Source organism: Hypomesus nipponensis, chromosome 10 (genome assembly GCF_054491055.1).
Source record: "Hypomesus nipponensis isolate SF chromosome 10, ASM5449105v1, whole genome shotgun sequence".
NCBI lineage: Eukaryota > Metazoa > Chordata > Actinopteri > Osmeriformes > Osmeridae > Hypomesus > Hypomesus nipponensis.
Genome location: NC_140370.1, coordinates 14,967,501 through 14,990,238, shown reverse-complemented (window position 1 = coordinate 14,990,238; position 22,738 = coordinate 14,967,501). Strand labels below are relative to the sequence as shown.

General features: G+C 47.0%; 4 protein-coding genes across 5 annotated transcripts in view; 1 reads left to right on the top strand and 3 right to left on the bottom strand.

Moving 5' to 3' along the window:
• Positions 1–667: 667 nt before the first annotated feature.
• On the bottom strand, positions 668–4,580 carry LOC146271949 (WW domain binding protein VOPP1-like). Its single transcript, XM_084706682.1, has 5 exons — positions 4,339–4,580; positions 3,327–3,385; positions 1,887–1,964; positions 1,459–1,595; positions 668–1,215 (listed from the first exon to the last, which is right to left on the bottom strand). The coding sequence occupies exons 1-5, from the start codon at positions 4,384–4,386 to the stop codon at positions 1,034–1,036; spliced, it is 504 nt and encodes a 167-aa protein (XP_084562808.1). The 5' UTR covers positions 4,387–4,580; the 3' UTR covers positions 668–1,033.
• Positions 4,581–5,136: 556 nt separating this feature from the next.
• On the bottom strand, positions 5,137–10,863 carry blvra (biliverdin reductase A). Its single transcript, XM_084707185.1, has 7 exons — positions 10,726–10,863; positions 9,692–9,816; positions 8,805–8,924; positions 7,507–7,604; positions 6,890–6,997; positions 6,511–6,679; positions 5,137–6,414 (listed from the first exon to the last, which is right to left on the bottom strand). The coding sequence occupies exons 2-7, from the start codon at positions 9,808–9,810 to the stop codon at positions 6,159–6,161; spliced, it is 870 nt and encodes a 289-aa protein (XP_084563311.1). The 5' UTR covers positions 9,811–9,816; positions 10,726–10,863; the 3' UTR covers positions 5,137–6,158.
• A 4-nt stretch (positions 10,864–10,867) lies between these two features.
• Positions 10,868–12,500, top strand: coa1 (cytochrome C oxidase assembly factor 1). 2 transcript variants are annotated; one of them, XM_084707187.1, is made up of 5 exons: positions 10,868–10,981; positions 11,322–11,558; positions 11,667–11,818; positions 11,924–12,000; positions 12,356–12,500. In XM_084707187.1, the coding sequence occupies exons 2-5, from the start codon at positions 11,465–11,467 to the stop codon at positions 12,474–12,476; spliced, it is 444 nt and encodes a 147-aa protein (XP_084563313.1). In that variant the 5' UTR covers positions 10,868–10,981; positions 11,322–11,464; the 3' UTR covers positions 12,477–12,500. The 2 variants fall into 2 exon arrangements, with proteins under 2 accessions (XP_084563313.1, XP_084563312.1); XM_084707186.1 differs by having other exon boundaries at positions 10,868–10,999.
• A 411-nt stretch (positions 12,501–12,911) lies between these two features.
• The window catches only part of LOC146271946 (E3 ubiquitin-protein ligase HECW1-like), a 19,885-nt gene continuing 10,058 nt past the window's right edge, over positions 12,912–22,738 (bottom strand). The window contains exons 10-29 of the mRNA XM_084707645.1: positions 22,653–22,738; positions 22,379–22,480; positions 22,127–22,277; positions 21,418–21,569; positions 21,117–21,238; positions 20,836–21,021; positions 20,549–20,683; positions 20,254–20,359; positions 19,923–20,019; positions 19,643–19,726; positions 19,431–19,534; positions 18,988–19,102; positions 18,574–18,687; positions 17,949–18,101; positions 17,597–17,695; positions 17,165–17,294; positions 16,618–16,764; positions 16,382–16,496; positions 15,693–15,891; positions 12,912–15,433 (exon numbers count right to left, since the gene is read on the bottom strand). The exon at positions 22,653–22,738 is cut by the window's right edge and continues 427 nt beyond it. Coding sequence (XP_084563771.1) covers positions 15,322–15,433; positions 15,693–15,891; positions 16,382–16,496; positions 16,618–16,764; positions 17,165–17,294; positions 17,597–17,695; positions 17,949–18,101; positions 18,574–18,687; positions 18,988–19,102; positions 19,431–19,534; positions 19,643–19,726; positions 19,923–20,019; positions 20,254–20,359; positions 20,549–20,683; positions 20,836–21,021; positions 21,117–21,238; positions 21,418–21,569; positions 22,127–22,277; positions 22,379–22,480; positions 22,653–22,738 — 2,509 coding nt within the window. The 3' untranslated portion in view covers positions 12,912–15,321. The remainder of the gene's footprint in view (positions 15,434–15,692; positions 15,892–16,381; positions 16,497–16,617; positions 16,765–17,164; positions 17,295–17,596; positions 17,696–17,948; positions 18,102–18,573; positions 18,688–18,987; positions 19,103–19,430; positions 19,535–19,642; positions 19,727–19,922; positions 20,020–20,253; positions 20,360–20,548; positions 20,684–20,835; positions 21,022–21,116; positions 21,239–21,417; positions 21,570–22,126; positions 22,278–22,378; positions 22,481–22,652) is intronic.

Below are 22,738 nucleotides of genomic sequence, written 5' to 3'. Positions count from 1 at the left end.
CACACTGTTGGAGGTACTAAATTTTTATATTTACATGTAGTCATTTAGCAGACGCTCTTATCCAGAGCGACTTACAGTAAGTACAGGTACATTCCCCCTGAGGCAAGTAGGGTGAAGTGCCTTGCCCAAGGACACAACATCATTTGGCACGGCCGGGAATCGAACTGGTAACCTTCTGATTACTAACCCAATTCCCTAACCACTCAGCCATCTGACTCCCTACTAGATACTTGTCTCTCTGAGTTTGTGGTCCAGAGTAATGCTCATCAGCTCTGTGTGTGTGTGAGTGTGTTTGTGAATGGAGTGGAGTAGCTATCTATTTAGCAGCCCAGTCATCTCGGCCCCGGGCTAAAGGCTGGTTTCCCAGGGATCTGTCATTCAGAAGGAGTGTATACAGACAACACTGTTCTACAGAGCCCAGTTAACACAGAAACACACACTCTTTACTGAGTATACTTACTCACTCTTACTCCCACATGTTCAGGCTGGGTTTGCTCAAACACTGTATGTACCCCATCTAAACCACAACATGACAATTCCCTCAGAAAGAAATGTACTGGCCAATCTTTGCCAAAGCATAACTATGTATTTTGGATCTAGGGCCGTCAAATTGAGGTTTCATACTGACACCTAGTGGCAGATAGAAACATGATTTTGTACACACATGTTGGTGAAAAATAGTCAAACTTTATTATCATACACAAGCTGGTGAGACAAGGCTGTCGTAGGTTAGTTGAGAACAAAGTGAAAAAATAGTTGGAGATGTGGACCGTAAACTACATTTGAATTAACTCATAAATTGCATAGATAAAACTACAGTTGTCTTCATTGAGTCATGTCTTTTTTGTGACTCTTAATATGTATATTTTGCCACTATCTGAAGGAACCAAAAAAGGCTCCACCCCTTCAGCCCACTTGGACTTAAGGGCTTACTGGATCTGCTCGTACAAGATCAGTAATTAGCCTCACTGAAGGAAGAACGTATTGAGTATTGAGATTCAGCCTCGGGAGGAGTATTGAAACTCTCCCGTGGTTATTTCTTCTGTGTGTCCTGCTGCACCTGTTCGTAGGGCGGAGGAGGGAGGCTGCAGTAGGCAGGTGGAGGAGGGAAGGATGCCGTCAGGTGGGAGGGGTGTGGCTGCAGGGGGTAGGCGGGGCTTAGCATGACTCCTCCCCCTGGATCCCCATAGTTCTGCAGAACGTTCTGCTGCAGACCTGGATGAGAGAACCATGGTCAGATGACCAGAGAGAGAGAGAGAGGGGGGGGGGGCTTTCACAAGGTCATGCACCATCTATATATTACCTTGTTTCATAACTCGGTTTCATAACACTGACGTAGACAACGCTGTGTCAACATTTATTTTCAAGGCAACTTGCACCGTATGGAGAGTGCTGTAAAGATCCCTTTGCTAGGCATCCATGCTCTGATTGGTCGGAGGCCTGGGCATGGTGACTCACCTGAGGTGGTGATTGGCTGTCTTGTGAAGTGGACGTTGAAGGAGTTGGGCTCATCGGGGATGGGGGAGGGGTACATCCGTCTACGAAGGAAGAACCCTGCCCCGCAGCAGAACACAACGCCCAGCATCAACACCAGCCTGGAACAGGAGGGCGCACACACACACGTACACACACATACACACACATGCGCACACAGCAGTCTAAATCCCAGTTACCCAGTAACAGACCTCCTTGAACAAAGGAGGATGATATGCAGGCGTGCACACAGATGAAGGGATAAAGAAACAGATAGAAGGACAACGATCATTTCATCAGAGAGGTTGGATGGATGGATGGTTGGATGGATGGTTGGATGGATGAATGGATGCTTGGATGGATGAATGAATGGATGGTTGGATGGATGGTTGGATGGTTTAGAGGTTCCTCACCAGAAGTACCACAGTCTCTGGATGGAGAGAGCTCTGACACAACATCTCGTACCACAGCAGTCCTCATACGAACGACATCTACACACACACACACACACACACACACACACACCGAGGAAGACATATGATTAGAACAAACGCTGCTCCTGCACACACACAGGACACACACACAGGACACACACACAGGACACACACACAGGACACACACCACATGGGGTTCACAGGGTTCTGCCATTATAGGCTGACTGGGAGTGGGATGAGAGGTCCGATGGGACAGTTGTCTAACAAATGACTAATGTTCTGGGAACTAAAGATGAATAGACCACATTCCCCACAGAATCCCTGCTCACATACTGTGTGTATCATACCCTAGCATGGCTTGAAAGAAGCCTTTCATCAAGTGAATTTTCAAGTTTCAAGTCACTAATGAATTTATTGAATCATGTGTTCATTTATCTATTTAAGCTTTGGCCGCTGGCCAACAGACAAGTTCAGCTCCCAGTTCTTTCATGTGTCCTCTGTGTGTGTGTGTGTGTGTGTGTGTGTGTGTGTGTGTGTGTTTGGTGTGTCTCCTTCTCCCCTGCAGACAGAATGACAGCACCTGTATACACCAAAGCTCATGATGTATTGGTGCTGTTGTGTTTCTGTTCAAAAACAGCTCTGGTTCACACATACGCACGAACACACACGCGCACACACACGTTCACGAAAAGGGGTGGATAATAATAGGAAAAAGAGATGTGTAAAACAGAGCTTATTTTTATTTTTCAGGGGAATGTGTTTTGGGCAGCCTTTGCCATTTTCACATCAGATTCCACAGGGTCTCAGAGTGTCTGTGTGTGTAAGAGAGAAAAGCATGTTTACTAGTGACATGAATATGTGTGTTCCCAGTTTTTCATTTCCAAGCAGACATGTTGAGCTAGAGCTTGGAGGGAGTCTGGATGATGTTGCGGTGGTTTACATTTTTTCTGAAGCTTAAAGATTTAAGATAAAACAGATCCTCCACTAAGCTGGAAACACAAAATCCTGCCTAAATAAGCTACAATCCTGACTGAATGGACAGTTATGCACTTCTGTGACGAAGTGTGTTTCTGTCTGCGTGCAAATGTGTGTGTGTGTGTGGGGGAGAATGTGTACGCGTGTGTGTGTGAACGTGTGTGTCCTGTGTTTGCAACGCTCTCCGCTCTCCAACTCTAACGTCAGTCCCTACATATTTAATATCTCCTGCTGCAGCAGCACGTCTCCATATAAGACGAGACTGTTTTAGCGCAGGCTTCTGTTAAAGGGGCCCTCCCAGGACCCCAGCATCACAGCTGGTGTGTTTGTGTCTGTTCCTCATCCCAGGGGAGACAGGATGTGGTTACGCAACCTTGACGCTGGGGTTTTAATGCTGCAGTGCTGGAATCTTCCCTGCTGTTGATGTTTAGTCGTTGGACTCACATGAAGTAGATGGGGTAGCCTCCTTCGAAGTACCAGCAGTACTTCTTGTTGGCGGAACACTGCGGTGAACGAGAGATAGACGTGGGATGAGAAACAGTCAAACGCCGAGATTTTATTGCTCGATTGTGACACACGTCAGCAAACGCCCGACATAGGAACAGGAAATTTGTGGGACCAGACGTCCCAGAAACTGATATGAGTGACGAATGACAACCCCTTTTGCCGTGAACGTTGACCAATAACAGCCCCCGATCCTGACCCTGGCCCCGCCTCTACTGGTCAGCCAAGGAGCTAGCCGGGCACACAGACAACAAGTCCACAAAGAGCTGCTTGTCTCCACACCGCTCACTGACAACAATCAACAATGGTCAGTAGACGAGGAGGCTGTGTGTGCGTGTGATGTGGGGTGAGTGAAAATGGGAATGTGTGTGGGTGTGTGTTGAGTGAGAGTAAGTGTGTGTGTGTTGAGTGAGTAAGTGTGTGTGTCTGTCTTGAGTGAGTAAGTGTGTGTGTGTGTGTGTGTGTGTGTGTGTGTGTGTGTGTGTGTGTGTGTGTGTGTGTGTGTGTGTGTGTGTGTGTTGAGTGAATCTGGGTGGGTGTGTCTGCTTCAATTACACATGCAGCTATGAGAGTAGCACAAAACATTATATAAATACATTTTCATCATTTTCACAACACTATTCAACCCATGACCACAACTGTATAGTAACTGCTAAAATATGAGCTCATAATTTGATGAGATGCATTGTCTTAGCCTTTCAGCCCCTTTACTGTAGGATACACATCCAAAGCTATCAGAGGTTATCCTCTTATGTACTGTCCTACTTTCCCCGTCTCTCATTGCTGTGGCATGCATGCATCATTTTCTAGTCTTTTCTTTGTTCAAATTTTTGTCATTCCTAGACTGTGTGGGGCAGTCAGACAGACCTCAACAAGCACATAATCACCCCTCGCGATGTCGTCGGCTAAATTTGTCACTGGAAGTCACTGGAAAACTCAGTTGCGCACTCACCTCATCAACCAACCAAAGAAGAAGAATGACACCAGACATAAAATCCATAGTTTACGAAATGTCCACCAAGAAACAATGTTTGTCTAAAGCATTTCCATTCATATATTTGATCTATCTAATATAAACATTTCGCTGTCGCAATCCTCTTCTCTCATCTTGGCCAGTCCGCCAGTCTAGCGCGGCCCACCGTGTTTACGCAGGGCCAACGGGACGTCCCGCTCGAGAGGCTGCGCAGCTACAGAGGGTGTCCGTTTTGTTCCGGTATTGTTATTACATCGCTGATTCATAGGTTTCTCTTAAAGTCGTAGGCTTCTCATTATTAAAAACATGAATATGTTGGATTCCCACGCATTCAAATTATTCTCAGAGATGGCAAAAGAACACACATGCTTCACTCAAGTAGAAGTAGTTCATGTTTAAAAAGATTGGTAAAAGTATACAATATCATTGTATAATTTGCACTCTGAATGTAACAGTGTAAAAACAGCATAATAACAGTGTAACAAGTGTAATAACATAATAAGTGTGAGAAGTTTAATAACAATACAATGACAAGTGTGACTGCTTAATGAAAGTGTAACAGCAGCACAGAGATGTGAAGTCCTCTGTGACATATAGTAATACAAATACATGTAAAACAGCAATTGAATTTTAACAAATGCAATTAACTTGCATTTTGTTGGTTTGTATTAGGCTAATTATTGCTATAATTATTGAGCCTTTAACCATGTCCTTACGTTCTGGCATGTTTTACCAAGAAAAAGAAACGACCACAGCAAAGACCACAGGACACACAACCAAGGCTCAGACAGGCACATTTTATTAGAAGGAAGTGATTCCAACCTAATTCACAAGGTCCAGAACAGTATAGTAAACAGACTATAAATCTATCACCTATAAACAGGCTACTTCACATCCTCATCTAATGTAAACAGAACATTTGATTTAAACGCTGTAAGCAAAGCAATCCAAAACAGCACACCTCAATGCTCATTACAAACAGTAAAAAAAAAAAAAAAACATTGGGTCAAAAATCCATGATCTGTGTTTGCCAGGAACCTTTCTACAACTATCGTGTGACAATCCTGGCTTTAGTACTGACAGTACTCTCGGAGGCCAACTGGTTGGTGACAGCGTTAAGAGTAAAGTATTTAGGATGTGCTTCAACCACACCAACCAAGTTGATGGTTTCAAGAATGTCCAAGACAATGTTTTCTTTTCAAAGTATTTTCCCTTTTTTGTCATGATACTGAATAACTTCCAGAACTAGAACTTCTAGAAATACCAGTTGAATTTATTACAAAATAAAAGGAGAGAGTGTGCGAGGTAAACATAACTGGGAATGTCAGATTTTCACTGCCAGCAATGCCAGAAAGGAGCAACCAAAATAATAATAAGTGAAGTAACAGGATGTGCCTTTAAAACCAAGTTTTGATACACTGGATGTTGAACACCACTAAAACTGTGTGCAGCTTTATCTTAATGTTAGCAGGTAAGGAATCAACCATAAACTAAATTCCCTTTTCTCTCTACAAGGTAGCACATAAGAAGCAGGAGTGGTGTAAGGTGAGTAAGGGTTATGATTTGGCCATGTACATGCACAGAGGCTTCCTTTTATTTACCGGCCTCACAACCTTTCTGTGCGGGGATCTGTCAAACACGCAGCTAGAGAAGCAACATGGCTAAGAAAACCTAGCGAGGTTCTGCTGGCTCGACATCGACAGAGAGGATGAAGCTGGATATCCCTAACGCCTTCCAGCCTTAGCCCTGGTCCTGTCTTAGCCCTGGTCCTGTCTCTCTGTCCCCTGGCCCTGTCCTCCCTAGCCTCGGCTGAGCTCGTGGATGCGGTCGGCCAGCTCCAGACAGTGAAGCACCCTGCGTGTCTCGGTCTCCAGCTGCTCAGGGGGGATCTGCCCCAGCAGCTTCCCAGCAAACAGCACCATGTCCTGCATGAAGATCCCCACGGGCTCCCTGGCAGCGGGAGGCAGCTCCGTCACCTGGCACGTGTCGAAGCGGAAGTTGACGTTCTTGACTCGGGGGAGTCCGGGGCCACGTTCCTCCACCCACGTCAGAGGCCTGTGGTCGTGGAACGACACAGAGGAAAAAACGTTACGGTCGAATCACACGCCCGCATCATTCCTGCGTGTGTGGTGTGTGTGTGTTCTGTCAGACCTGTTGTCTGAAGTTAGAAGATGTGCTGTCATCTTCGTGTAGTTCTTGTCCGTCTGTTCCTCAACAGTCGCCATGGTGACAGACAGCTCCCCGAACAGGTCGACCAACCAGGTGAGGCGGGCGATGCCGCTGAATGCCAGCAAGCCGAAGCCAGGCTTCAGAGGACCTCCTGCACACACACACACACACACACACACACACATTACTGTACCAAGACAGGAAACTTGTATGTCCCCGTTTCAGAATAAGAGCATTAAAGTGGAGGAAAGGAGAACTGTATGTGTGTGTTAACATTTACAGTATTTGAGACATACATTGACCACCCATGTCCCTATAACCTTGCCTAGACCTGAGCTGTGAGGTTCCTCTGAGGTCTGACCTGTGAAGTGCAGGGAGCCCTCCTCCAGCTTCTTCCCTGCGATGTCCTTCTTCAGCTGTTTGAAATCTGCCGTCAGCAGCTCTATGTGCTCCTCGTGGAGAACCACTCCTGAGGGGAACCACACGGCATGTAGAGACCATTCCGGAAAAAACTCTAGAACACAAGCCTTTAGCTGAACACTGAAAACAAGGCCTCTCCTCTTCATGTGCGTTTGGAGAAGGCAGCTTACACAATTTAGTCATTTAGCAGACGCTCTTATCCAGAGCGACTTACAGTTAGTACAGGGACATTCCCCCCCCCCCGAGGCAAGTAGGGTGAAGTGCCTTGCCCAAGGACACAACGTCATTTGGCTCGGCCGGGAATCGAACCGGTAACCTAATTAATAGCCCGATTCCTTAACCGCTCAGTCATCTGACTCCTATCTTAATGTTCAGCTGCACTCCTCCTCCAGGTATACAGAACAGCAACAGTCTCCTGCCAAATCAACGCCACCTGTATCCAGGACTGACAACATCCCTCCCCGTGTGAGACTATCCCCGTCACACAGTCCTGCGTGCCCCAGCATGTAAAGTAAGAGTGTTTGTGTTTTTGTTCTTTGTTTTATGCATCCAGCTAACCTTTCTGCCGGGCCAGATCCTGGAGTTCCACGGCTGCCTTGTGGGTCATGGTCATGGGGTATTCCACACACACATGCTTCCCTGCCTGCAGGAAGGTCCTGGTGGGCAGCGGGAGAACAGAGAGCAGAGAACCAGGACAGAGGAGGTCGCACGCAGCCAGAGAATATGCCAGAAAAAACAGGGGAAAGAATGTGTTAAAATACCCTTAGGTCTAAGGACATGAAAGCTGGTGCTCATTTCAGTTTGGTTTATGATTCCTGCACAGACCTCGCTTGCTGTTTTTAGAGCATCTTCTAAATCTGTACGAGACTCGAGCTGGAAAGCCGTTAGCTTTTCAGTCTGCCAAGAGATTCTCTAATCAAACCATCCATCACGACCCATCTCCTCCACATAACTCAATACGGGCTCTCCAGAACTCTTTTTCCCAGCATTCCTGCACAGCAAAGAGGGACAATACCTGCTGTTCCATTACCCATAACCCCTCTGGAGCTGTCTACCAGTGAAACATGACCATGTCCTTAACACACTCATTAGAACAGACCAAAATAACCCCCCATTCTTCACCTGGCCTGCACTCTCACAGTGTGTGTGTTGGTGTGCGTTTTCTCTCTACAGTTATAATGAGAGCCATTACACATGTGTTGCCTAACTCCATGGAGGAAGAGTTGGAAGAGAAAGGTATTAAATACACAGGCTGTTTAAGAGAAGTGAGGAGAAAGGGGGAGGATGAGCGAGAAGGATTCTTTTCAGGATCCTGGAACACCTCTACACTCTACCCTTCTCTATAGTAGACAAACTACATACAATACAATATGCAACATTATAGGCCATTATACAACACTTTATACATTCCTGTCTAATGTATGTATGTCCCTATTTAACTTTAAAAAAACGTAAATGACAGGAGCAATATTGAAGTGACTAACAGAAGCACAATCCGTTTCCACGTGGATGAAGGCGTGTTACGTTTGTTCCACTGCTGCACTTTGGTGGTGGAGTTCATGTACGACATCACAGACATTTGTTTTATTCGAGGACGAACTGAACAGCCCACATTCTTAGACTGCTTACAGCACACCATTTCCTCCCAGAGTTGACTCTCTCACAAACATGGCAACCATGGTTACTTATTTTCTTCATGAACATCAGTGGCTCTACCCACTAGAAGACCTTCAGCCAAAGATACAAATCTGAGTCCTTCATGTGAGGGGTTTTAAATGTTGGTACAAATGTTCAGGGCACACACGCACACACACACACACACACGCACACCCACACACAGGTGAGGGAGCAGGTACCTGATGTTGTCCTCATGGCAGGCGTTCTCAGTGCAGACGAAGGCCACCTGGATGTCCTTCCTGCCCAGCGCCTCCTCCAGGGAGATCTGACTCACCCCCTGCTGTTCCTTCAGAGGCCTCCTGGGGGTTACAGGAGGACGGGTTCAGCAGGGCTGTCGGGCTTTCGTGGTACAGCCCATAAGAAGCTCCCCAAACACATGAAGGAACATCATATAGACTGGTCTTCTATAGAAGATCCCATACAAACTCTATGACTCTAGACTATATTAGGCCTTGTTTACTGGAAACCTAACAGGTATAATGTTGTGATTAAAGTTACGTTTAGATCTAATGGTACTAGACTGCTACCTTCTCCCACATACATGCTGTCTGTGATGTATTGATATAGGGATCACATGACTGGTGGGTCAGTGGACCAATGGGCAGGGGCGTGTAGTAGATTAAACTGTGTGGTCCAACGGATGTGATTGGATGTAGACTGTTGACTGTGAGAATGTTTGGTCAGCACGTTGTCAGCACTTAGTCATACCAAGATAGAAGTTGCTTAATTCATTTCAAGCACAATTGCGTAAAATTGTGGTTTGGAATTTTCGCAACACTGTGTCCTGTAAAAACACAGACTGTTTCTTGGTTCAACACACTTAGCCTAAATATAATTCTCATATACTGTTACCAAATATTATTTGTCCTTACCATTATTACTATTGTAAATTATAAACATTGAAGTGGTTTGCTCATCAAACACTCACATTAATCAACAAATACTACTTAATATATAAACACTTTGAATATTTAATCCCAAGATCGTGTTCTAAAACTCTCTGAGAGGCCCCAGCTCAGGCTGGCCAGGTCAGGTGGTGTCAGACTGGGGTCAGAGGTCATCTCACCTGGATATGAAGCCCTTTACGCTCAGCTTCTCAGCAGGGCTGGAGGGCAAAGGTGTCAGCATGTCCCTGATCCTCACAAAGCCTGCTGTCCCAACGCCCATCACTACAGCACCCAACATGGCTGCCTTGGGGGAGAACAGGGAGCGAGAGGGGTAGACGGGAGGTCATGGGGAAGAGAGAGGGGCAACAGGGGTGGGGGAGGGTGACAGGGAGATGGGATGATGGGGAGGGGGAGAGAGCGGCGTTATAAGATGTGGGGGAGGGTGACAGGAAGATGGGTTAATGGGGAGGGGAGAGAGCAGCGTTATAAGATGTGGGGGAGGAAGAATAAGAGGGAACAGACTCATTGCATCTTCACCGCATTTATGGAGCACTTCTATGGCAGAGTAACTAAAACTGTCTCAGACAGATAAGTAAATGACATGGACCAATTCTGTGTGGAGCCTCGTGCACTGGGCTGATAAGATAAGACGGGGGGGAATACTCCCAGACAGCCAGACAGCTAACAAGAGAACGATGCATCCACACCAGGATGCTGTTATGACTGTGATGCATGCATCACCTGAAGGTTACAAAACCAACAACCGCACTGTTAAGAGGCCCGAGCCTCATGCATCCCACAAGGACATAATGCGTCCGTGACATATATGACAATATTCGAAAACTGCCGCTACTAACTCATCTGTCCTACTTTTAGCGATAGCCTGGAAGTGTGAACAGGTCGAGTAGCAGACACAGAATGCAGCAAGATTGGCAGATGCTTTAAGCTTTGCAACAAAGAAGCTACAAAATTTGATCATTTGTGAAACCAATTAGTATCCAGTGAAAAATGACCTAGGGACTATTGTTTATGATTTATTTTGCATAATTTCTCCTTCTCCAAACTCATTGAGAATTAAAACGTATTAACTACGAGAAGCCAAACTAATCGTATGAAAATTGACACACTAGCGGTCAGTTCATTCAACTCAACCTTCTTGCCAAATAAAACTCTTTGTACAATGTTAAAAAGTAAGAAATACGATTGTACTTACTCAACAACTGTTCTTCACAACCTCGACGAAGTCTACGACGTAGGTAGGTGTGTACTTGCAGTAGGCTCTAGTTACGGTGATATAACTGCCAGGCTCAATTCAAATAGCATGAACTTTCATAACACTCTCACATGGCTAAAACGAGGAGCTGGCGTCTGACGTATGCGGAAGAGGCATCACGTAACGACGTGTCATTGCACAACGTTGATATCCTGGGTGGAACAGAACTCAATTCAGATTCGACTTTGAAGAAAAGGTTAAACAACAACTTCATGTGTGTACCTCTTTATGTTTTGTGTGTTACAGTGAACATGTTTACTAACGTAGACGGAAGGATATAATAGGCCGAGCTGTCAGAAACATGCACAATATCGCTTAATGAAAAGTAGCAACGGTCCGCTCGTGCAGAACTGTCTGGGTCAGAACTAGTTAGCTACGAGTAGTAGTCAGTATTACAGATAATGTGTTTAATAGCTGTGTAAATCTGAGTGACTTTCATGTGAATTCTGTGACGGAGGATGAAGACAATTGTACCTATTATACTGTATTACAGAGTGATATTCATTCGTTTTTATCCTCTTGGCGATCCTTTCCAGGTAGCCTACAGCTCATGCATGGTACTTCAGACTAGCTCCATGAAGAGCACATGGTCCAATGAAACAAACGCCAAACATCATCGAGATAACTTGATCTACTTGCCCACGTGTCCCAGCTATAGCCATTCACAGTTTACCTCGAGATGCGGGTCTCGACTAACCAGCTCCAACAGCTCGCGATCTTCACGTCAGTTTTTACGGGTGGATGCATCGGCACCATGTACTACCTGATACAAAGTGCGTGAGGTTTCACATGCCTACCTTTGGTTGGATAGGAAAACTTCGGAAAGAAGTAGAAAATAACGTTGTTTTGAGTGTTAACTCAGAATCGTTTTTGTCTGTCAGAGGATTTTCAAAATTCAGAATACTACCAGCTTGCGTTGAAGAAGCTGGAGGAAAACCCTGTTGCCATGGAGAGCTTGGGAGCCCCGCCCCTCAAGGTCTACAACATCCACCTAACTGACAGACACAACCAAGTGAACCACCAGAGAGCACAGGTCAGACACTAACTGCCTTTGCCACAACCAACTACTCACCATATGACTACTAACTACTGCTAAGCACTTGTTACAGATGTAAGGATGTTACTGTTGTGTTTGCAGATCAAGATCCCAGTAAAAGGAGGTGCCACAGGTGGCTATCTCTACACATCCTCCATCAGGGACACGGATACTAAAAGGTGGATGTCTAATTATTCATAACTGTTTTTTCTTCTTCTGTGGAGATCAGAATCTGAATGAACTTTATTCACTCAAACAAGGAATTTACTGTGGCAGGAAGGTGCATTTGATAAACTGCATTTCTCCTGTGCTAGCTGTAAGAATTGGGACTGTTGATAGTTTGGCTAACATTATGGATTTTGCTACATGGAAAATAGTTTGGGCTATAAGAACTACTAACAAGCTTTACAGCATCTTTTGAAAATATGCCATGTTTTTAATAATCAGAGCTGATAAAGCACCCAGTCTGATAGAGGACGTGCCGTCGACCCAGTCTGATAGAGGATGTGTCGTTGGTGTCTGTGTCCCCCCCAGCTGGAATCTGAGGCTGGCTATGCTCCACGTCAGAGAGGGTCAGCGGATCAACCTACTGGCCCACCCTGAACCAGACTCAGACCCCCCTGGACCCACGGACGGCTTCGACACCGATCGCTAGTCATGTGATCAGTGTCTTATTGGACCTTACTGACTCCTGTCCGCCTGTTTGACTGGAGGCAGGTGCCTCTGATAGGGAGTGCTTCCCCTATGGTGCGTGAATGCTGTGTGTGTGTGTATCCCACATTTAAAATGGTCAAGTGTGGAGCCGGAAGATAGTGGCATCGGGTCCTGGTTAACACCACCTGTGTTCCACCCTTGGGACGCCTGGAAGGTTGACGTTCAGATGTCACAGCTACCAGGCCAATCCATTCCTTTAAATGTCTGTGTACTGTATATTCCTCAGTTTACTTTCACAAACCGAAAGAAACTAAAAAAAAAAAAAAAAAAAAAAAACGTTTTTACGGGCGTCTGTAATTAATGGTTCAACTTCCACCTAATGACTTTCGATGTGTCCACATCACTCCACAAGCCATAGCAGCGGTGGACGAAGAAGCTGCATTACCAAGTGATTGTTTATTGACATTCGTTAACAGCACTATCCTTGAAAAGAAAAACTGCAGTCTGAAACTGCATGTCTGCCGGTCAGACGGTGAAAGTCATCAGTAAAACGGATCTGGAAACTGCGGAGATGACGTGAAGAGTTAAGGGAGGACAAAGACAGACGCTGCAGCAGAACTGATACAACCTTCACAATGTGCAAACTACTTTTAACGTCCATTTAAAATAAGAGGTACAGTACAGTATATCTTAAAAGTAGGCAAAACTGATCAATCGTTTTAAATTGCATTTGCTTCGATCTCTTTGCAACATATGCATAGCATGAGACACGTTTCAACTGTAACTTATTCTAATGTGCGCGCTGTACAAACTTGGAAAATAAAGAAAAATGATTTTCAGTCATTAACTGCATATCTGGAAAAACAGCATCCTATTATGTATAGTATATAAATGGTTAAATACAAAGTCATTTCATAATTTCATATAAATTCTATATTACAGTAGAACTTTGTCATTTTACCAGCAACAATAGACTATACACTACATTCCCCCAAAAAACACAAAAAAACTAAACATTGATCAATCCGGGTGAAAATCATGAACAATGATGGGTATTTATATATATAACGATTAACTCTGACTATGCACGTGAATAGGTTAAATGACAGTTGGTCAACATGAATAGAGTTGTATGCTGTGATTCTGTTCAGATGTTCAGCCTGGTCTTTGTCAGGAGTTTTGTGAACAAGGCAACTTATCCATTATCATAAAGTAATGAACAGCGCCAAATCAGGACAATATACCTGAACTGACAGGTCTGTGTTTATGTAAAGACACAGTGGCCAAAGATAAACATCCAGAATCTCGACTCACGCCAGCTCACAGTATCCGTAGCAACAAGTTACTCAATAGCTAGGTACAGGATAACTCCTTCAAACGATGTCCCGGAATTTAAATTGAATAGGGTTAATATTTCAAATAGTCTTATAATGGATTATTGTTCAAATAGTGGGCAAATGAAAGTACTTTCTACAGCACTTTCAGTGTCAACAGGCTATACTGTTGGTGCAAGAAATATGCAGGCAGATGACAAGAACAGTAACAGCTATGAACAACCTCTCTTTATCCTTCTTTTTCTCTTATACCCGTCTGTTTTCACAGATAATTATATAGTACATTTCTGTATTTCCATTCTTTACATATATTTTTTTAAAGTTCTCTGTTGGTCACAAATCATGTTTAAAAAAACAAAAACAATCATTTGATAATGAAACATTCATATTACTTTACCACTTGTGTTGAAACCAGAAAGAGCAGCATGTGCCAACTTAATTAGCTGTCACAAGAAAAGTCTGAACGAAAGGAACGTAAAAACAGACAAACAAACACATGAGTTACCACCCACGGTTACAGTAAAATACAATGCATTGTGAAGTGACTTCTCTATCAAACGTAACAATCTGTGTGCACTCTAGCATGACTAACATCAACGTTCATAACCGTGTATTTGTAAAATGTCCATGTTTTCTCAACAGTTCTGCAAATTATTTCAAACATTTATAAAATGCAGAATCAACAATCAATCAACGTGAGAAGGTCCCATGTACCTCCAATGATAAAAGACTACAAACGTCCACATAGTGATAGTAACTTATGGCGCTTTCTGTCTTTAATGAATGGTATATCAGGCTTTGGTTATCATTAGACACGACCCCGGCAGCCATTTTGAATTTGAAAGCAGCTGGACCTGCGGACCATCTTCCTGTGATGATGTCACAGTATTCAACAATAAAATCATCACTGGCACAGTTGGAAAACCAGTTTGGCAGAGTCTCATTGACCGCAGTGGGGTGACAAGTATTTGAGGCATTCTTATGTTAGGTCATGGTGATAATATCATGTTGTTTAGGGGAGAACATGGTTGTGATTATGCTGGCTGATGGCCACTATTGCAGGGGCCAGTGTGTATATGAGAGAGACAAGACCTTAGCCTATTGGTTGGTGATGAGGTGAGAATCTAGGCCCTGAGTGCTGATAGGCTATGGTCATAACGAGAGCTTGGTTCGTTAATGCAACATCCAATCAAAAGAAGGTAAGATAAAAGCCTACTGTAGTGTAGGAGTTAAGTGTTAATGCATGCGGTGGTTGGCTTTTCCATTGGCTAGGACTGTACAAGTGTACGTTTACATCCATTGGCTTAGAGATTGTTCATGTGTTCACAGGTTGATTCAAAATGAGAACATGAACTGGGTATAAAAAGGTGCCACCCTGGAGTCACTTTGCAGAGTCTGGACTGTGTTCATGAGTTTCTTGTTGTGGAGTAACAGGCTCCTAGGGGTCCTTGCTCCTCCCACTCACATCTGTTCTCTGTCCAGAGTCTGTCCCCTCCCATCCCCTCCCCTCCCTCATTCCAGGCCAAAGGTGCTGGTCTCCTCCACAGCGATCAGCAGCTTCTCGTACAGCATGGTGTAGGAAGGGTAAGGAGGGAGATCCAGGCGGTTGAAACACGTGTGAGCCCTGGAGGAACACGAACAGGAAACCAAACATCAGGCCACACCCACCCAGCACGTGAAGACGCTACCCCCAGTCCAACACACGTACACCTGCCATTCGTATTTACGTAGTCTCTTTCAGGAGAAAAGTCCGGCAGAGATGCAAATCAGCTCAAGAAATATCCATTCACGCTATACATGTCAACATGCATGGTCAGTCAATCATTGACCAGAGGAATACATCTACAAGTGAGAAGAATAGATAGAAAGTGAGCGTGTCTTACCTGGGGAGGGCTGTAATCTTCCCCCACTTTTCAATGCAGAAGCGACGGAGGCCGTTGCTGCCCCTCAGGGCGGTGAAGCCCTCATAAGGAACGCTCGACGTCCCTGTGACAAACTGGAGGAGGCGGAGCCTTTGCTCGTTGTTGAAGCGCTCCACGGCGCCCCAGAACCACCTGATCACGATGTGGCCGTCATGGTAACCTGGGAGGGAGAGAGGTTCGGGTTAAGGGGATTTAAATTACATTTAGTCATTTAGCAGACGCTCTTATCCAGAGCGACTTACAGTAACTACAGGGACACGTGTTTCTCCCCGAGGCAAGTAGGGTGAAGTGCCTTGCCCAAGGACACAACGTCATTTTGCACGGCCAGGAATCGAACTGGCAACCTTCTTATAAATAGCCCGACTCCCTCACCGCTCAGCCATCTGACCCCCATTTGGACTGTTAGGGTTAGGGTTAATGTTAACCCTAGACCCTATCTACCACATCTAAAACATGCAGGGCAGGCGGTCCCAAGGATCAGGAATGATAAAAGCTTCACTATGGAACCAACTGACTGGTGCCAAAACAATGCTAGTACTACCTACCTGACACAAAGCAAATTGCTCCACATATCTGGCAGTGTTTGACCGAGATTTAGACCTGATCCCAGGTCTGCCAGGACGTGAGGGTGTGTGTGTCAGTGGGTTTACCTCCTCTGTACTCTGTATTGTTCCTCCAGTCAATCAGGTCGATCTCTGCCGTGCCAGCGATCACCAGCTCCAGCTCTCTGGCATCAAACACAGACACCAGCCTGGAGTCCACCACCTGGGGAGAGGCACAGGTGTGTGTGTGTGTGTGTGTGTGTGTGTGTGTGAAAAGGGGTGTTATTGTGTGTCTGTGTGAGTATGTGTGTGTATGAGAGTGTTTTAGTGTGTGTGTGCTGTACCTCATAGAAGCCCCTGACCAGAGCCTCTGTCTGCTGCACCACCCCTCTCTCCACCCTCCACTTCACCATGCGCTCGATGTACTCCTTCTTGTTCTTCTCTGTCACTGTCACATTGGCCCCTCCAGATTTCAGCTCACGCTCCGTCACCTGCACACAAACACACACAGACACACACGTGCATGCACACACACACACACATTGAAGACTCAATAAACCTGGTACTCCAAAACACCTCTCCATCCACACATCAGGGTTTCTGCGGCACAGTATTTTGTCTCGCTTCGACGTTTGGCCTCTCAATCATTGTCTGACACATTTGACAGAGTTGGAGTAGCCCCCTACCCCCCCGCCGCCCCAACAGAGTACACGGAACATGGCACGAACACAACCACAATACCTTTTACCAAACACACAAATTGCGGAAAAATCCGCCCCTCTCAGCGGAATGTGCCGCCACTAACTTCGTAGCGCCCCGGGCGGCTGCCCGGTCGGTCCGTGCCTAAAACGACCCCTGCAGAGTTGTGGTAAACAGTTCATATATTGCTACCTGTCCAAACACTTCCTCGTTGACAGTGAAGGTGAGTTCTAGAACGTCCGTAATGTCATTGTCCTTCATCCACTGAAGGCTCTGGTGGAACTCCTCATCCAGGTATTCTAGATCACTCAGGTCGGTGGCTCTACACTCACAAACACATACACACACACACATACACACACACACACACAAGATGGCTTACATCAAGTCATCTGTATCAGTATCATTCTTAAGACTAGTAGCTATTTGTTTGTCTTTTGGCATTAATGATGATGTAAAGTCACCCAAAAGGGTTTTATTATAACTTTGGCGCGTCATAAATCAGGCTAGTGAGCACATACTGTTTTCATTACAAACGACAACTCTGCTAGCTAACTCGTGGGTTTAGCTAACCAGCTAAGCTAAGCTAGCAGGCCATGGTAAAAGCCAGTGGTAGAGACTCACAGTCGGAGTAGAGCCTTATAGAAGGGCCGTGTGAAAAAGGCATCTAGAAGGTACTGGTGGATCAGAGCCAGGCCCAAAATACGACCACTGAAACGAAACCTGGACAGCAACACACACACACACAGAGAGAGAGAGAGAGAGAGAGAGAGAGAGAGAGAGAGAGGTCAAACAAAATCAAGGTTGTATCGGTTGGGATAAGTAGGTGTAGGATTAAAATAACAACCTCTCGTTTATCTTACAATATCTCACTTTACCTTTCTATGTATTCATTCACTAATCCTTCACTATTCTATTCCGCATATCTGTACGTGACAGTTATGATCTTGGCGGGCAGTCAGAATCTGAATCTCACCATTCCAGATGGTTCTCCACAAAGGCGGCCATGGGGCTGATCTGGACGGTGTAGGTGTCGTTGGCGGAGTACTCGAACAGGCCGTAGTAAGGGTTAAAGAGCTCCTGGGAGAGCAGGAAGAAGAACTCTCTAGAAGGACCGCTGTAGTCCAAGCTGAGGGCAGGGGGACAACCAGAGATATGGAGAAGGGGGTTCACAGTGAGTATAGCCAGATTAAGATCTGCGCTTACTGTGTGGAGGTAAATTATCGATATTGTTTCGTTGACTGATGAAGTAGCAAGTGTGTCTGTTAGAGGGTGGGTGTTTTAAAGTGTTACTGTGTGTGTGTGCTGTGTGTGTATTTACCTTTACATTTACATTTAGCAGACGCTCCTATCCAGAGCGACTTACAGTAAGTACAGGGACATTCTCCCCGAGGCAAGTAGGGTGAAGTGCCTTGCCCAAGGACACAACATCATGTGCACCGGCCGGGAATCGAACTGGCAACCTTCAGATTACCAGCCCAATGCTCTACCCAGCATCAGCCACCAGACTCTCCTATGTGTGTACATGTGTGTGTGGTGTGTGTGTCCGTCCATGTGTAGTGTGTGTGCGTGTGTGTGCGTGTGTGAGCGCTCCCGCGTACCCTTCCTCTCCTATGAAGGTGATGTAGAGCTTGTTCCTCTGCAGCTCCTTGCGGGAGTAGGCCATCACCTGGTTGAAGGTGCCCTCCAGCAGGTGGTCCCTCCTCACAATCAGCCTGGAACACGCAGGAAGAACGAGGCCTTGCTCAACACACTGCACACTGTCTCTCCCATAGAGACCGAAGCTCAAATGCCCCTCTGGAACCAGCTACTTGTGATTAAATGTTTCATCCCAGCAGAGGAACGTTCATTTGTTTGACTAAAGTAATACAACATGAAGCCTCTAGGGGGTGATTGTGAGCCAGCGATCGCACAAGACACACCAAAAAACCTCTTCCAGAGAATTCTCCCAAGTGTTCCGTGCAGTCTAACCAATCTAAATGCAAGTGTTTACATGGTCTGTCATTTCTCCTTACTTGATTTTGCCAGGGCCCTGGCCGTAGCCCTTGGCCTCCAGCTTCCTGTAGAAGTTCCGTAGCTTGGCTTCAAAGTCTCTCCGGTAAGGGGCAGGGGCCCTGGCCCTCTGAGTTCCTGTTGACAAGCAGACACGTTCAGCATCGCCAGGGGTTAGTCATGACCGTTAACTGACAGATGAAATAGGTCTGTGGTGTTCAGAACAGCTCACAACATGCTTGAGGAAGTATATAGGGTAGACAAAGCACATCACACACAGACACACACCTGTATTTACACACACAGACACACACGTGTATTTACACACACAGACACACACGTGTATTTACACACAGAGACCATCACGTGTATTTACACACACAGACACACACATGTATTTACACACACACAGAGACACACAGAGACCCACACCCAGACACACGCACACATCTATATAAATCCACACCTGGAGAGTTGTGAGGTGAGGAGCCAGGGGAGCAGCGAGGAGAGAAACTGAAGCCGGGATGGAAGGATGGAGGGACGTAGGACATAATGTCCTCCTCAAACAAGCTGCAGGAAGACAACAGTCACTACTTTACACCCTCCCCTGTCTGCTGCTCCTGTCTGTTAGCTTGTCCAGTACGAAACGTGTGTGTGTGGGTGTATGTGGAGACCCACCTCAGCAGGATGACCAGATCAGCGTCACATGACAGCTTCTCCAGGCGCTGGGTTCCCTCGGTCCGGATGTAGTGGATCTTTTCCCTGCACATGCACACACACGCACATAGGTTGCAAGTTGGTGTTGATGTGCACGCATACAGGTTATATATACATCCAAGTTCGATTCATGTTCTGCCTCGAACAATAGAGCCCCTGCCAGTGCCACCAGGTGAGATGAATCAAACGCGCCCAAAGTACTCATCCCAGCCTCAGGGTTGGGTAGCTGGATGTAGCCTACCTGAGGGAGTGGTTTTTGGACAGGCCAGGCTGTCGTTCGGTCAGGATCTCTAGGATCCCTGACTGGCGAAGGAAGGCCACAATCTTGTCATTATAGGCTGAGGGAGGGAGGAGGGAGAGGGAGGAAGGAGGGAGGAAAGAGGGAGAGAGGGAGGAGGAGGGAGAGAGGGAGGGGGAAAGAGGGAGGGAGACTTGAGAATCAGGATCACCCTTACAGATCAGGGTGTACCAGGAATTAGCCACTCGTCATTAGAAACACGTAGAAGCCCCCCAAGACCGTGCAAGAAAGAAATCCATGATTAGTCTTTTTAGTATCAGTGTGTGGAACCTACCTTGAGGCACGGCGTCCTGTTGGTGCTGGCTGCGTATGGCAGCCACCAGACTGTTCCCTGGACGGGGCAGCAAGGCCACGCCGCGACTACGAGACACCTCCGAGGCCTGGGGACCCCATAACGGGTCCACATACACACAACAGATACACACACAACAGACACACACAACAGACACACACAACAGATACACACAGATGACAGGTACTCCGTGTGGTCGTTCATGAATACACGCGTGTGTGTGCACATGTGTATGTATGTGCAGTGTGTAGGTCCAGCATGCGTGTTCAGCGCTGACCTCTCCAGCGCTGTAGCTGCGGAGCCTCTGCAGGTGCTGTCGGTGGGTAAGGTGGTTGGGCAGCCGGCCGTTCTGCAAGGGGATCCTGGGGTCGATGAAGGTGGTCGCACGGCTGTTGTGGTCCACGAAGAAGTTCTGGAACACACGGAGCGTTCAGGCCACTGCTCAACTCACGGAACACGGGCCGCACTCGACATTGCGGCGACCCTGTCTTGTTGCGTTAGAAGTACAACATTGTGTGCGTGTGTTGACACGTGTGTGTGTGTGTTTGATATGACTCCCCCTACCTTCCCCTGGGGGTCGGTCTTGATCTCCCAGCCCCGCGGCAGCTCCAGCTGGCTCTCAGTGAAGCGGTTCAGGAAGGTCACCAGGTCACGGTTGTGCTGGTAGCGTTCAAAGTTCCTGGCGTCCCTTCGCACTTTGAGGATCATGTGCTTCAGGCAGGTGCTGTTGGTGAACATCCTGTAGGCTCCCTGGCAAACCACGACACCACAGACATGTCAAACATCTCAACATCTGGGAGCTTTGTGTGTTGATCTCGGAGCGTGTGCGTTGAACGGTGACTCACGTAGTTGGCGTGCAAGATGGTGAAGAATTCTGGGTGTGTGATGAACTTGACAGCAGGACTCTGGAGCAGGGCAGTGATCTTCTGACTGTTGACTGGGGAGGTAGAGCTCTCTCTCCTCCCCTCTACACACACACACAGACCCAGACACACACACACACCCAGACACACACAGACACACAGCAGAATGCCACAGTGGGAAGGGGGAGAAAACGGAAGTTACACACAGTGAAGCTGGAACTGCCCTGACACACTGTCACACAGATCTTATCACACAGACTTCCGGTGTTTCTACCTGCAGTACCGTTGTCGACCACAGGTGGCGGGTCTGTCTCACTGCTGCTGCTGCTGTTGACCGCTATCTCACCCCTCTGACCTCCCGCTCCACCATCCTCCTCTTCCGCCTCTCTCTCCACCCCTCTGTCTGTGGCCATGGTCCTCTGAATGCTCTGGTACCTGAAACACACACACGTGTACAGACACACACACACACACGTGTACACACACACACACACACAATCAGACAGTCAAATCTGGCATGGAGGATAGTTTCATTGACATTTTTCTCAGTTGAACAAACCACAGAAAGAGTTGTGCTGATAAAACACAATTTGAAACCAATTTCTCCCCTCCCTTTCTTCTCTCCTCTGAACTACTCTCTTACCCTCCCCTCGCCTCCTCCTCTCCTCTCCACCTTCCTCTCCACTCCTTCCCCTCCTCCTCCCCCCTTCTCTCCTCCCATCTCCTCCTCTCCTCCCCTCTCCTCTGAACTACTCTCTTACCCTCCCCTTGCCTCCTCCTCTCCTCTCCACTCCTTCCCCTCTTCCTCCCCCCTTCTCTCCTCCCCTCTCCTCCCCTCTCCTCTTCCCCTCTCCTTCCCTTTCCTCCTCTCCTCCTCCTCCCCTCTCCTCCCCTCCCCCCTTCTCCTCTTCTCCTCCCCTCTCCTTCTCCTCTCCTCCTCCTCTCCTGTCCTCCCCTCCCCCCTTCTCCCCTCTCCTCCCCTCTCCTCCCACCTGCGGTTCAGTTGCTCCATCTGCTGGACAGAGCCAGACCTCCTCATCCCGTCAGGGGTGGCAGCAGTGGTGGGTCTCTGCCAGGTGGTCGTCCTGTTGATGTGATCCACGTAGAACACACGCCCGTGGCTGTCCACACGCGCCTCCCAGTCTACACACACACACACACACACACACACACAGGAAGCACATTCCATGTCGATCCACAGTATGCAGCTCATGGCATGTTCTTGGTGCAGAGGTGAGTCTCACTTGGAGGTAGAGGTTCATCAATGGTGGGGTAGTGGTGAGGGTCTGGTCTCAGAGCTGGCAGCTGACTGACCGCAGGGTGGCTGGATGGGAGTGGGCAATCTCCTACAACAACAACAGGTCATCACTAAGCTGCAGCAGTACAGTGAAGTGTCAGGTATGGGAAATATAGACCTTTAAATATCGATATTTATATTGTATCAACCCATCCATCAAACCATCCATCTAACCATCTACCAATCAATCTACTCATACATCTATCCCTCCCTCCACTCACGTCCTTTACCGCCACTGGCCCCCGCCAATGGCGACTCTCCATTTCCCATGAAGCCTTGCGGGCTCTGGACGTGCGTGGGAGGGGCT

Bases quoted from the DNA above. Each gene is read 5' to 3' on its own strand.
- LOC146271949 (XM_084706682.1), bottom strand. From the start codon at position 4,386: ATGGATTTTATGTCTGGTGTCATTCTTCTTCTTTGGTTGGTTGATGAG. The intron at 3,386-4,338 runs GTGAGTGCGCAA...CGTTCACCGCAG, and splicing joins TTCTTTGGTTGGTTGATGAG to TGTTCCGCCAACAAGAAGTA. The intron at 1,216-1,458 runs GTGAGTCACCAT...TCTCTCATCCAG, and splicing joins ACAGCCAATCACCACCTCAG to GTCTGCAGCAGAACGTTCTG.
- blvra (XM_084707185.1), bottom strand. From the start codon at position 9,810: ATGTTGGGTGCTGTAGTGATGGGCGTTGGGACAGCAGGCTTTGTGAGG. The intron at 7,605-8,804 runs GTACCTGCTCCC...GCTGCCCACCAG, and splicing joins TGCCATGAGGACAACATCAG to GACCTTCCTGCAGGCAGGGA. The intron at 6,998-7,506 runs GTTAGCTGGATG...GGTTCCCCTCAG, and splicing joins GGATCTGGCCCGGCAGAAAG to GAGTGGTTCTCCACGAGGAG.
- coa1 (XM_084707187.1), top strand. From the start codon at position 11,465: ATGCGGGTCTCGACTAACCAGCTCCAACAGCTCGCGATCTTCACGTCA. The intron at 11,559-11,666 runs GTGCGTGAGGTT...TTTGTCTGTCAG, and splicing joins CATGTACTACCTGATACAAA to AGGATTTTCAAAATTCAGAA. The intron at 12,001-12,355 runs GTGGATGTCTAA...TGTCCCCCCCAG, and splicing joins AGGGACACGGATACTAAAAG to CTGGAATCTGAGGCTGGCTA.